Source organism: Herpailurus yagouaroundi, unplaced genomic scaffold, assembly GCF_014898765.1.
Source record: "Herpailurus yagouaroundi ecotype Mexico unplaced genomic scaffold, PumYag 141, whole genome shotgun sequence".
NCBI lineage: Eukaryota > Metazoa > Chordata > Mammalia > Carnivora > Felidae > Herpailurus > Herpailurus yagouaroundi.
Genome location: NW_024412396.1, coordinates 13,993,375 through 14,005,968, shown reverse-complemented (window position 1 = coordinate 14,005,968; position 12,594 = coordinate 13,993,375). Strand labels below are relative to the sequence as shown.

At 34.8% G+C, this 12,594-nt stretch overlaps 1 protein-coding gene across 13 annotated transcripts in view; it reads left to right on the top strand.

Annotated features, from left to right (window-relative positions):
• RALGAPA1 (Ral GTPase activating protein catalytic subunit alpha 1) overlaps positions 1 to 12,594 on the top strand; it is a 278,603-nt gene that overhangs the window by 181,797 nt on the left and 84,212 nt on the right. For all 13 annotated transcript variants that reach the window (XM_040476948.1, XM_040476949.1, XM_040476947.1 and 10 more), the window contains 2 exons: positions 3,385 to 4,249; positions 6,826 to 6,897. In XM_040476948.1, coding sequence (XP_040332882.1) covers positions 3,385 to 4,249; positions 6,826 to 6,897 — 937 coding nt within the window. The remainder of the gene's footprint in view (positions 1 to 3,384; positions 4,250 to 6,825; positions 6,898 to 12,594) is intronic.

The following is a 12,594-nucleotide window of genomic DNA, read 5'->3' as shown; positions in this document are numbered from 1 at the left end:
TTATGCATTTCATTTAAAGCGTTTTTCAGCTCCTCGTGACTGTTCCTTAGTCCCTTGATCTCTGTAGCAAGAGATTCTCTGCTGTCAGCTATACTGTTTTCAAGCCCAGCGATTAATTTTATGACTATTATTCTAAATTCACTTTCTGTTATATTATTTAAATCCTTTTTGATCAGCCAGACACCCCTTTTATTACCATTTAAAATGTGCTTAGGTCTTAGTTAGATGAGCTTTTCAATTGATCTGGCCTTTATAGATACTAAGGTATGCTAAATAATACTATCTTGAAGTTACTATACACAGGGAAAAAAAGTTGAATTGTTTCCATATGTCACAGTGATTTGCTAAAAGAAAAGGGCATTTTTAAAAAATGTTTATTTATTTTGAGAGCAATCGAGAACATTAGTGGGGAGGGGCAGAGAGAGGAAATCCCAAGCAAGCTCGTGGCTGTCAGTCGGAGCCCGACATGAGGCTCAAACTCACAAACCATGAGATCATGACCTGAGCCAAATTCAAGACTCAAGACCCTTAACTGACTCAGGCGCCCCGAAAAGGGCATTTTAACAAAAGATAAAAATACGGAAATTAGAGTTGTGGTAAAGATGGAACTAACACTGAACTGGGAAGCAAAGACCAGCCCTGTTCTTTGGTAGACCAATCCCTTAGCTCTTGTGTACCCACTTGTCCTCACGTTCAAAATGATGAGTACTGGCTAAATTGTCTATAAGGTCCCCAACAGCATGAACTTTCATTGCATTCTAAGTTTTAATGAGGGGAAGGGAAAGCAGACACTACATTCAAGCCACTTCTCTCTTTTTTCATCCAATGACATATCTTTTTACTTGACCTGCATATGGTCTTGAAAAAACGTAGGATTGAATTAAGGTTAATCATTTAGTGTTATCTAGTGTTGAAGAGCTGATTTTCAGAACTAGGCATATTTATAATTGAAGAACAACTCAATATAATTGGAACTTTTTAAGTAAACTGAAAAATATTCATATATATACATGTATGTGGTCATAAAACATGATTGATAATGGAAGAAGATTAAAATTTTGATACTCCAACATTTCAAAGTCAACCAAAGTTCTCTTTTAGAGTTGGAATAATGGAAAAAGATGTTTTTGCTATTAATGGCATAGCAGCTGGTTTCTTGCTGATCTCTGCTTGTAGTCAGTGAGGGCTATGGCCTTGAAAATATAACACTATTCTTTTCTCTTGCTTCTTTTTAAGCATCACATGAGCAGTGCACAAGCTAATGTCCTTACAAACTTTTTTTTTAATCTGAAATTTATTGTCAGATTGGTTTCCATACAACACCCAGTGCTCCTCCCAACAGGTGCCCTCCTCAATACCCATCACCCACCCTCTTCTCCCTCCCACTCCCCATCAACCCTCAGTTTGTTCTCAGTTTTTAAGAGTCTCTTATGGGTTGGCTCTCTCCCTCTCTAACTTTTTTTTTTTTCCTTCCCTTCACCCGTGGTCTTCTGTTAAGTTTCTCAGGATCCACATAAGAGTGAAACATATGGTATCTGTCTTTCTCTGTATGACTTATTTCACTTAGCATAACACTTCAGTTCCATCCACATTGCCACAAAAGGCCATATTTCATTCTTTCTCATTGCCAAGTAGTATTCCATTGTGTATATAAACCACAATTTCTTTATCCATTCATCAGTTGATGGACATTTAGGCCAAGGGATACAGGAGTGCTGATGCATAGGGGGCTTGTACCCAATGTTTATAGCAGCACTTTCAACAATAAACTTTTTTTTAAAGTGGAGTTTATTGAGATATAATTTACATAAAATATAATTTATTTTTTTATGTCGGAATTTTACTACATATTATGTTGGTGGTTACACAACTCTGTACAGTTGCCAAAATGCATCACAAAGTACACTTAAAACTAAGGAATTTATGTAGATAGTACTTTGATCATCAGGACATTCTCAAATCTAGATTTATTCTGGCAGATAGGCCATAGTGTTTCCAAATGATTAACTTTCAGAATATAAACAGCGTTCAGACAAGATCACTCTATGACTATGGTAGAACAATATAGAGACACAATCATTCTGTAATCATGTCTATAACTAAGACAACACTGTATGTACACACATGTACCAACACACAACTAAACATCCTCTTCTAACATAAATGATGAGTGCTTCCTTACCAATGACAACTCTTCCCCTGCCTCGTAGATGAAAAGTATCAAGACTGTCCCCAACTTCCCGACACCACTCATTTTAGAATTGGCTTCCACATCAACCTGCTTGCAGTCACACCGGCAGTGTTTGGCTAGTGGGCTTTGCCAAGTTATTGTCTCTCTCCACTTCTTCCTTCCTCCCTCCCTTTATTCTGTTTTCTGTCTTCCTTCTCCCCCCACTCTTCTTCCTCCTTCAGGTCCTGCCATTTCATGCCCTTGACTGCTGTATTCTTTGTTTTCTTTTTTTACTCCTTGCTATGGATATGCTCTTTATCTATTTGCTTTCCCTAATGTGCGTAAGGAAGGGGAAAAAAATGCTTCTGACCTCCAACTAACTGGGACCACAATGACCCAAAAGAATATCTTACAAAAATACAATACATAAGCGGGCCCATAAAATATGATTTCCCTGAAAGTTTTCATGGTATATACTGGTTACGTTGATTCACTGTTTAAATTGATCCTGACTCCTAAAGTTTAGTAAAAGATTATTTTCTCTGAAACTTTTACATCATTGATAAAAACCATAATTAAATGCCATGTTAAGGCATGCAGTTTCTCTGAATCTACTCATGAGATAAATTTATCAGTTGGATTTCATTGGCTTTTTAATCTGTGTACTGAGTGATTTTAAGTGATTTATAAGACTTGTGATCCTTCTTTGCAAGTATGATTTACAGGGGTGCCTGGATGGCTCAGTAGGTTAACCGTCCAGTTCTTGATTTCGGCTCAGGTCATGATCTCACAGTTCGTGAGTTTGAGCCTGGCATTGGGCTTTGCACTGATAGCGCGGAGCTTGCTTGGGATTCTTCTTGCCCTCTCTCTGCCCCTCCTCTGCTCACGCGCTCTCTCTCTCTAAATAAATAAATAAAACTTTAAAAAAAAGAAAGTGTGATTTCTTTATAAAGGCTTAAGTTTAAATTGTGAATCCATAAGCAAAACTTTGAAAAGGGCTTTTTAAAAAAATTAACAAAACTTCATCAAGAGTTTTCTTCTTTGCCATTATTCTTATAAAACAGAATCTAAATTGAAAATATTTACTCTAATATTTGAATATGATTTTGATAATGTGATGAAATCTCCATTTGTTTTCTAAAAATTTCATTGTTACATGACTTCCTACCTAGGAAGCAGCAGTATCCCCACTCACTTATATTTCTTATTTCTAGTGAAAACTCAGATGCAACAAGGATTAATCTCTATAGCCGCCCGCACTGTTATTACACATCTGGTAAATCACTTGGGCCATTATCCAATGAGTGGTGGTCCTGCTATGTTAACAAGTCAGGTGTGTGAAAATCATGACAATCATTACAGTGAAAGTACTGAACTTTCTCCTGAACTCTTTGAGAGTCCAAATATCCAGTTCTTTGTGTTGAACAATACAACCTTAGTGTCCTGTATCCAGATCAGATCAGAAGAGAGTATACCTGGAGGAGGTTTATCAGCTGGCCTTGCATCAGCCAATTCAAATGTCAGAATCATAGTACGTGATCTCTCTGGAAAATATTCCTGGGATTCTGCCATCCTGTATGGACCACCTCCTGTGAGTGGCTTGTCAGAACCTACATCCCTCATACTTTCATCATCTCGTCAAGAGAAGGCCGAAGAGCCTCCTACATCTAATGAATGCTTAGAAGATATAACAGTAAATGATGGGGTTTCCCTCCAGTTTAAAAGAGGATTTAGAGAAACTGTACCAACTTGGGATACCATAAGAGATGAAGAAGATGTTCTTGATGAGCTTTTGCAATATTTAGGTATAACTAGTCCTGAATGCTTACAGAGAACTGGAATTTCACTTAATATTCCTGCTCCACAACCTGTGTGCATTTCTGAAAAACAGGAAAATGATGTTATTAATGCTATCCTTAAGCAGCATACAGAGGAAAAAGAATTTGTTGAGAAACACTTTAATGACTTAAACATGAAAGCTGTGGAGCAAGATGAACCAACACCTCAAAAGCCTCAGTCAGCATTTTATTATTGCAGATTGCTTCTTAGCATATTGGGAATGAACTCCTGGGACAAAAGGTAAGAATAAAAGAATTTTTTTTAACATTAATTTTATTCATCTTTTGATCAAGCATTTTAGTCTCTGTTCTTTTCCTCACTAAATTTTATCTGCCAATTAGTTGTTTGGCCACTGGACAGATTTCAGATCAGGATTCAAGGGAATAAAAATAAAACTCAATAAATTAACTATTAACATTTTCATAATGAGTAGTAGAACTATGACTTAGAAATTATAAAAAATAAAAATAAAAGAAAAAGAAATTATAGCTCATGTAATTGAAAGAAATCTTATTTTTCCAACCTTCTTGTAAACTGATAGTAAAAACTATTTTTTCTTATAACACTTCTGACACCAAACGTGGGTTTTCCACACCAGGCAGTTCCAGCACTGACTGGAGTCAGCACAAACAGATTAAGGGCTCAGACCCACAAGTTCTGCCTCCCACTTCAGACGAAAGTTGCAAGTCCATACTTAAAACCAACTAGCTACAAATCAGATAACCACCTATAATGATAATTCACTATAATGACTCATTGAACATATACTTCTATTTAGGGGTTTATTATAAAGGTTAGTTAAAGGTACAGATGAACATAGAGATGAAGAGGCATGTAGGGTGAAGTCTGAAAGGATCCCAAGTTGCAGGAGCTTCTGTTCCTGTGGAGTTGGGGTCTGCCACCCTTCCAGCACATTGAATTGAGTTGACTAACCGGGAAGCTCTTTGAACCTCATAGTGTAGGGATTGTTACGGAGACCTCTTCATATAGGTATGATTAATTATTACCATTCTCCCTTCCCCATAGGGAGGCTGAAAGTTCCAAGCTTCTTTTTATTTTTATTTTTTTTAAGCTTATTTATTTATTTTGAGAGAGACAGAGTGCTAGCAGGGGAAGGGCAGAGAGAGGGAGAGAGAGAATCCCAAGCAGGCTTTGTACCAGCAGCACAGAGCCCGATGCGGGGCTCGAACTCACAAATCGTGAGATACGACCTGAGCCGAAACCAGGAGTCGGATGCTTAACCAACTGAGCCGCCTCTGAAGTTCCAAGCTCCTAATCATGGTTTGTGCTTTCTGATGTCCAAGCCCTATCCTGAAGTTTTCTAGGAGCCCACCAAGCATCACCTCATCAGAAAAAAGATGTTTCTGTTACCAAGGAATTGGAAGGGATTTAGGCACTCTATGTAAGATGTTCCTGTCACCTTCGTCACTCAGGAAATTACGAGAGTTTTAGGAGCTCTGTGTCAGGAACTGGGAGCGGAGCCGAAATACATATTTCTTTTTATGTCACATCAGCCTAACAGGTTTTTTAGAGTGACAGCAGTATGATCTTTTCTTGTTTGTATCAGAGAAATTAACTCAAGATTTAGCATCAAATCAAGAAAAGAATCTTTATTTCATTTTTTTAAATTTTGTTTTCTTACATATATTGTAAAAAACCACGTTAAAAACTTGGAATAAACACAAAGTATTCATGTAAGAGTTAAATGAAAAGGCATTAGATTTAAATCAGAAGAACCAGGTTAGGTCATTTAATCTTTAAGCTTCAGACTATAAGTTGAGGAAATAACTCTCATCTCACATGAATATGAGAATTAAATTAGATAATGTACATAAAATGCCAAAATTGTACACTAGTGTAAAGCATTACTGTACATTTGATTTTTAAAATTTCTGATACTAAAAGCTGTAGGGAAGTGGAAGAAGCAGCATTGTTTAATGTATTGTTTTTGTTCAATTTGCAGTAAGAGGGGAGCTCAAGTATCACTGGATGAATAAATCTTAAGAGTAATTTAAATGCAGGTGAAGCACTGAAATGGAGTTCTACTTGATTGACCAGTGTTTATAATCTTACTTAATTTAAATCCTTCCGTTTATTAGAAGGGAGTATCCTATACCTTATGGGAAAGGCATTTTGTCAGGAACACAATTTGTCTGATGGTATGTCCAAACGTAGGTAATTGCCACTCACAGGAGTGCATTCTATTCTCTTTTACTATAGGATGGTCCATATTCTGTCTCATAAAAAAAATTAAAGGTGGGAAGCTATATTTTGCCACAGCAAACATTGATTTGATGAATATAATTTGTACATATTTAGCACCTATAGAACCTATTTGGTGAAATTTCTACATTGCTTCACAGTGTAAAAAATACCCATAAGGTAAAACAAGAAAGCAAAGCAAATTCCATCTGGATTACTTGGTAATCCATATGCTTACTTGGTAATGATTTAGATTTTGTGAGTATTTTATTTCTCATTAGGAACAGCTTTCTTACATATTTTTAGGGAACTCTTAAGGAACCTACAAATATTTTTGTCCATTTTTCTGGATATGAGCTTTATAAGCTTCTGCAAGGAAAAATTGAAGTGACCAATAGATAATGATCCACTAACAGAAATCTGTGAAGGCCTAAGTAGAAATAATGACCTATATTCTTTACATTTCTTTTAGGGTCTGTTCTCCTTTGTGTTAGAAGTATGAAAAGGCAAGAAAAGTGTTTAAGAGTTACATGAGTAGAGTGGAAAGTATTTCCGGGACTGTCATGTTGTTCACTGCAAATGTGATGAAAATGTTTATAAATCTCTCTGTTTAGGAGGAGCTTTCATCTCCTGAAGAAAAATGAGAAACTACTGAGAGAACTTAGGAACTTGGATTCCAGACAGTGGTAAGTTGTTGGAGAACCTTCAAATTTATAACTAGCAACTGTCAGCTATTTCTCTTTATGTGTGAATAATACTGTATTGTTGATTTCTAACTTTCTGAGAAGAACTACATTTCATTTATTTATACCTTTCAGTAATAAGCTTTTTGAAGAAAGTTCAGGGCTATGTTAAAGTATTTGGTATCTCGGAATTGTTTACCCTTTTTTATGCATTTCAGAATTCTTTTGATTGCAGAAATCTAATTGAAACTATAAAATGTCCTTTGGTTTTCCTATATGTAGATATTCCAAGTATACCCTTTTTGATTAGTCTCAGAGGTCTCAAGTGAAATGGCTGGTGAATACAAGCTAGTACATACTAAAAATATTAATGGAACAAAGATGGATGTAGTTTATTATATTGCTGTAAATCTGATTTCTGATTAAGCTCTTGGATTATGTACCCATTTACATGTAGGTTTTGATATGTAAAACTCTTATATCATTATTTTAATGGTATCTAGGTTCTTGATGCATATGGGATGTATATGGACAAGATTTCTGGGAAACCAGTGCTAGAAATTGCAGAATATCACTTAACTGGAATTCCTATAAGGTTGACATGTATATGTGCTACTTTCTTTTCTAGACTCAAAAAATAAAATTTATGGGTAAGTGCTTTGGGGCAGTATAACTAGAAACACGTTAATAAAGCGATGCTTTGAATGTTACCGTTACTCAGAATGCCTGTATTTCTGAGATCTCAAATCCACAACCTACTTAACATCCATTTCTCACTCTCTCACATCTTTGTCAGCTGCTGTTTTGTACTTTCATGTTTCCAGTTTTTTGCTTTTTCTGTTTCCATGGTCAGTCTGCCACCAACCTCTGATTTCACTTGCCCTGTCCAGCTAATTTGCACATTGTCAACTATAAAAATACCATTTCTGGCATTTTCAAAACTACTCTTCCATTTAAGTTTATATATGTAGGTATGTAGATAATCAATATATATATTAATTCCAATCAGTTCTCCAATTGGAATCATTCTTAACATCTACTTTCTCTACTCCTAGGCAGAGGTATATTACTAGAGAAAATGATCAAACCATTGTGATATAGGAGTTAGTGTAGATTCATGCTCCTTAACTTCATCAATACCTTCTCTACTGTTCGGCAAATTTCTTATCCCTTGTTTACTTCTTACCTTGTTTCTCAGAGTAATTATTATAAACCGCTTCTTTGTTTTTTAAGCCCTTCCTTATGGTCAAATGATCATCTCTATTCTAACCTCATTAAGGATTCAATTCAAATGTTTGACCTCTTATATAAAAGTCTGGCAGAACAATAGTTCCTAACCTTTCTTCTTCCTCCACACATTCACATTTTAACACACATTAGTCACATCTCATAAATTAAATTCAGTGATTCTGACGATTAAGGAACTAATTTGAATCAAGACAACCGCATGCCATCATTATTCTATAGGAATGCATAGTAAAGATAATTCATTCCTTTCCCATATCAAACAACTCTGACTTATAACTTCCTCTCTTTAAAATTCCTTTTTTTTTTTAAATCTGTTTATTTTTGACAGAGAGACAGAATCAGAAGCAGGCTCCAGGCTCTTGAGTTGTCAGCAGAGTCTGAGGCCGGGCTCCAACCTGCCAACCCTGAGATCATGACCTGAGCCAAAGTCGGACACTTAACCGACTGAGCCACCCAGGCGCCCCTCGCTTTAAAATTTCTGTATTGAGCCATCTTTTCTTGCTCACCTTCAGTTTCAGAAAAGCCTTTTTCCCCCCATATGTACTTCTACTTACTACCTTTTCTGACTGCTCTAGGATCTTCAAAAAGTTATCCCATCTTTATCTTGTATTTCTACTTACCCTTTACCATCAGCACACCTGTTACTTTCCTTTAAACAAAACTTCTCAGTTACCATCCTTTGAAGCTACAGTCTATCTTTTTTATGCCTTTTACTACCAAATTTTATGAGAAAATAGAATCTTTACTCAATTCTTTGGTTTCTGTTGTTCTTAGCTTTTCTTAGAATAATCTTTTAAAAATAATGTTTCATTTCTCTGGTTATTATAGAAAATATACAATAGAAAAATAAACAATCTACCAGTAAAGCCTTGGATTGCAAGTAACTTGTTCTTTGAGTGTTCCACAAGATGAGCAAACATTTATTTTTTTTTTTTAATTTTTTTTTTCCAACGTTTTATTTTATTATTTTTGGGACAGAGAGAGACAGAGCATGAACGGGCGAGGGGCAGAGAGAGAGGGAGACACAGAATCGGAAACAGGCTCCAGGCTCTGAGCCATCAGCCCAGAGCCCGACACGGGGCTCGAACTCACGGACCGCGAGATCGTGACCTGGCTGAAGTCGGATGCTTAACCGACTGCGCCACCTAGGCGCCCCAAGATGAGCAAACATTTATAATAAATTTTAACTTGATAAATGAGCCAGTGGTTCTTGAAATTGGCTTTAATATACGAGTGCTTTGGATTGCAAGCATGTTTCCAGAACAAATTATCACAAACCAAGGTTTTACTGTATTTATAACACTATTCTTAACATTTGTTTATGTAATTTTTCTCTTTTTTGATAGACATACATTTGATTTGTTTGTTTTAAAAAACTGGAATCACAGTAATATATATGTACATAGTAAGTTATCTTTTAAAAAGGACTTTATCATTGGGGTGCCTGGGTGGCTCAGTCCGTTAAGCATCCAGTTCTTGATTTCGGTGCAGGTCATGATCTCACAGTCATGAGATCAAGCCCTGCGTCAGGCTCCTTGCTGAGCATGGAGCCTGCTTGGGATTCTTGCCCTCTGCCCCTACCCCCAGCCTCTCAAAATAAATAAACATTAAAAAAAATAAACATTTTTAAAACAAAATAAATAAACATTTAATAACATTTATTTTTTAAAATAAAACATTTTTTATTTTTTATTTTTATTTTTTTAAAATAAAACATTTTTTAAAACTTTATCATATTGTGAGCATTTTCCTCAACCATTTTGATATTTTTCAAAAATAATTTTTTATGGTGCCAAGTTCTGTGATTATTGGACATTTAAGTTGTTTTTAGTATCATGCCCTAGGATAGATTTCTAGAAATAGAATTATTACATCAAAGCATAAGAACTTACTTCAGGTCATATATATTGCAAAACCACCTTTCACTAAGTACTAATTTCTACTCCTACCAACACTGTATAAGAATACTTATAGAAATTCTACTTGGCCAACACAAGGTGTTAATCACATTTCTAAATCTTTCCTAGCTTGAGAGGCAGGTCATGGTATCTCTTTAATTTATAGTTCTTTATTAGTAACAAAGTTAATATTTTTCATGTATTTGTAACAAATTTTACTCCTTTCCAATTCCTTCTTAGTGTCCTTTTTCTATTTAAAGTGGAATTTTTCTAACCTGTAAGAGCTCTCTTACATATATGGTTATATAAGGATTAACTTTCGTACTTATTGTGGGAGTTTTCCCAATTAGTTGTTTGGCTATCAGTTTTCAACAATTTCACATTGTTTAACATACAGGTTTTTCATTTGTATGTAATTATGTCTCTCGGTCTTTTTTCTTTGGATTTTTTTCAATTGTTTAATCATACTTCAAGAATTAATTCTGTCTTGAAATCAGTTAAACATTCTATTATATTTCCTTCTAGATCCATAGTTACTTGTTGGAGTGGTAATTATTTTACATTTAATTCTTTATTTCTTCTGGAATACGTTTTAGTTTATGCAGTAAGAAATGAATATTAGAGAATAGTCTTTCTCTGTAATTTGCTGGTAATATATACCTTTCCCATTGATTTAATGTTTCCTTTATCAAATAGTAAGCTGTGTATTTCAAAACTATCTGTTCATTTCTTTTGATTTTTCTATGAATTTTGTTTAGATGTTAGTGTTTCACTTATTGTAGCTTTATATTTTAATATCTGATAGGCCCAGTCTTCTTCCTCACCCTCCTCATACAGATGCTTCTTTTCTTAGATATTTTCACCTGTTTTTTCTTCTAGATACATGTTAGAATTAGGCTGTTGTTTTCCAGAAAAAAATCCCATTGATATTTTGCTTTGATATGCAATAAAACTTTCATATAGAAAGAATAAGCACATTTGTTATCATTCTTCCCATTAGCAATCATGGCATGTTTTTCATTTATTCTGGGGCCCAGACATTACTTTTAGGGTTATTTTATTGCTGTGATGCTATTCTAAAATTTTTTTTAACATTTGTTTATTTTTGAGAGACAGAGAGAGATAGAGCACAAGCAGGGCAGGAGCAGAGAGAGAGAGGGAGACACAGAATCCGAAGCAGTCTCCAGGCTCTGAGCTGTCAGCACAGAACCCAATGCGGGGCTCGAACTCACAGACCGCGAGATCATGACCTGAGCTGAAGTCAGCCACTTAACCAACTGAGCCACCCAGGCGCCCCTGCTGTGATACTATTCTAAATAGAATTTATTTCCCATTATATTTTGCTATCCAGATACTTTAGTGAATTCTCTTATTTATTTTAAACATTTTATAGTTATCTCAGTCTTAGGATCTGTCTAGGTATATAATTATCTACAAATAATCTCTTTTCTAAGAGTTATGCCTGTTTTTGTTTATATCATGTTTTATTACATTGACTAGAACTTGCACTACAGTGTTCAGTAGTTATTGTAAGAGAGAGTGGACATCCTGTTAAAGGAATCTTTTTCAGCATCTATTCAAATTTTCATATAATTTTGCTTTCTTAACTAATTGATGTACTTTAAAACCACTACATTGATACTAAGTAATTCTTGCATTCTTGGGATAAACCCTACTGGGTCATTTGACTTCCTGTTATGTTAAATATACTAGATTTTCATTTTGAATTAGTGTATAGTCCACTTCTAAGCATATTCTATGTTTAAATTTTTATCTGTTCTTATTATGTTTTTAGAATTAAGGCTATAGCCAGGTTCATGAAATGAATATTATCTGTTGTTTGAAAATTTAGAACAATTAGTAAAATTTCTAATTCTTCCCATTTGTCTCGTTATTAGTCTCTGGGTTTTCTTTTAGCTCTTGGGTAATTTTCAATGTATTTTATCTTTTTGGTTTTTTACAAAACTCTTTTTCATTGAGACTTTCAAAACGCATACTAGCAGGTAATAGTATCATAATTCTGTCCTATTCCTTTTCTCCTTTTATTTTTGTTGGACTTTTTTTTTTCTCTTTTTAAAAAATTAATTAATTTATGTATTCCCATATTATCCCTTCAAAGTTTTTCAACCTGGCTTTATTGAGATAGAATTGACATACAACATTTTGGTAGTTTATGGTTTAAAAATAATGATTTGTAAATATACATATTGCAAAACGATTACCACAATAAGGTTAGTTAACACATCTATTTTAGTTACATGTTACAATTATTTTTTGTAATGAAAACTTTAAAAAACCCTCTCTCTTAGCTACCTTTAAATATATAGTACAGTACTGTTAACTATAGTTAGCATGCTGTACATTACTTCCCCCGAATTCATCTTACAACTGGAAGTTTATGCCCTTTGACCACCTTCACCAATTTTGCCCCTTACCCCCTCCCCACCCCTGGAACCAATCTGTTCTCTGTTTCTATGAGTTCAGTATTTCAGATTCCACATATAAGAGAGAACATACAATATTTGTCTTTCTTTGACTTATTTCACTTAGCATA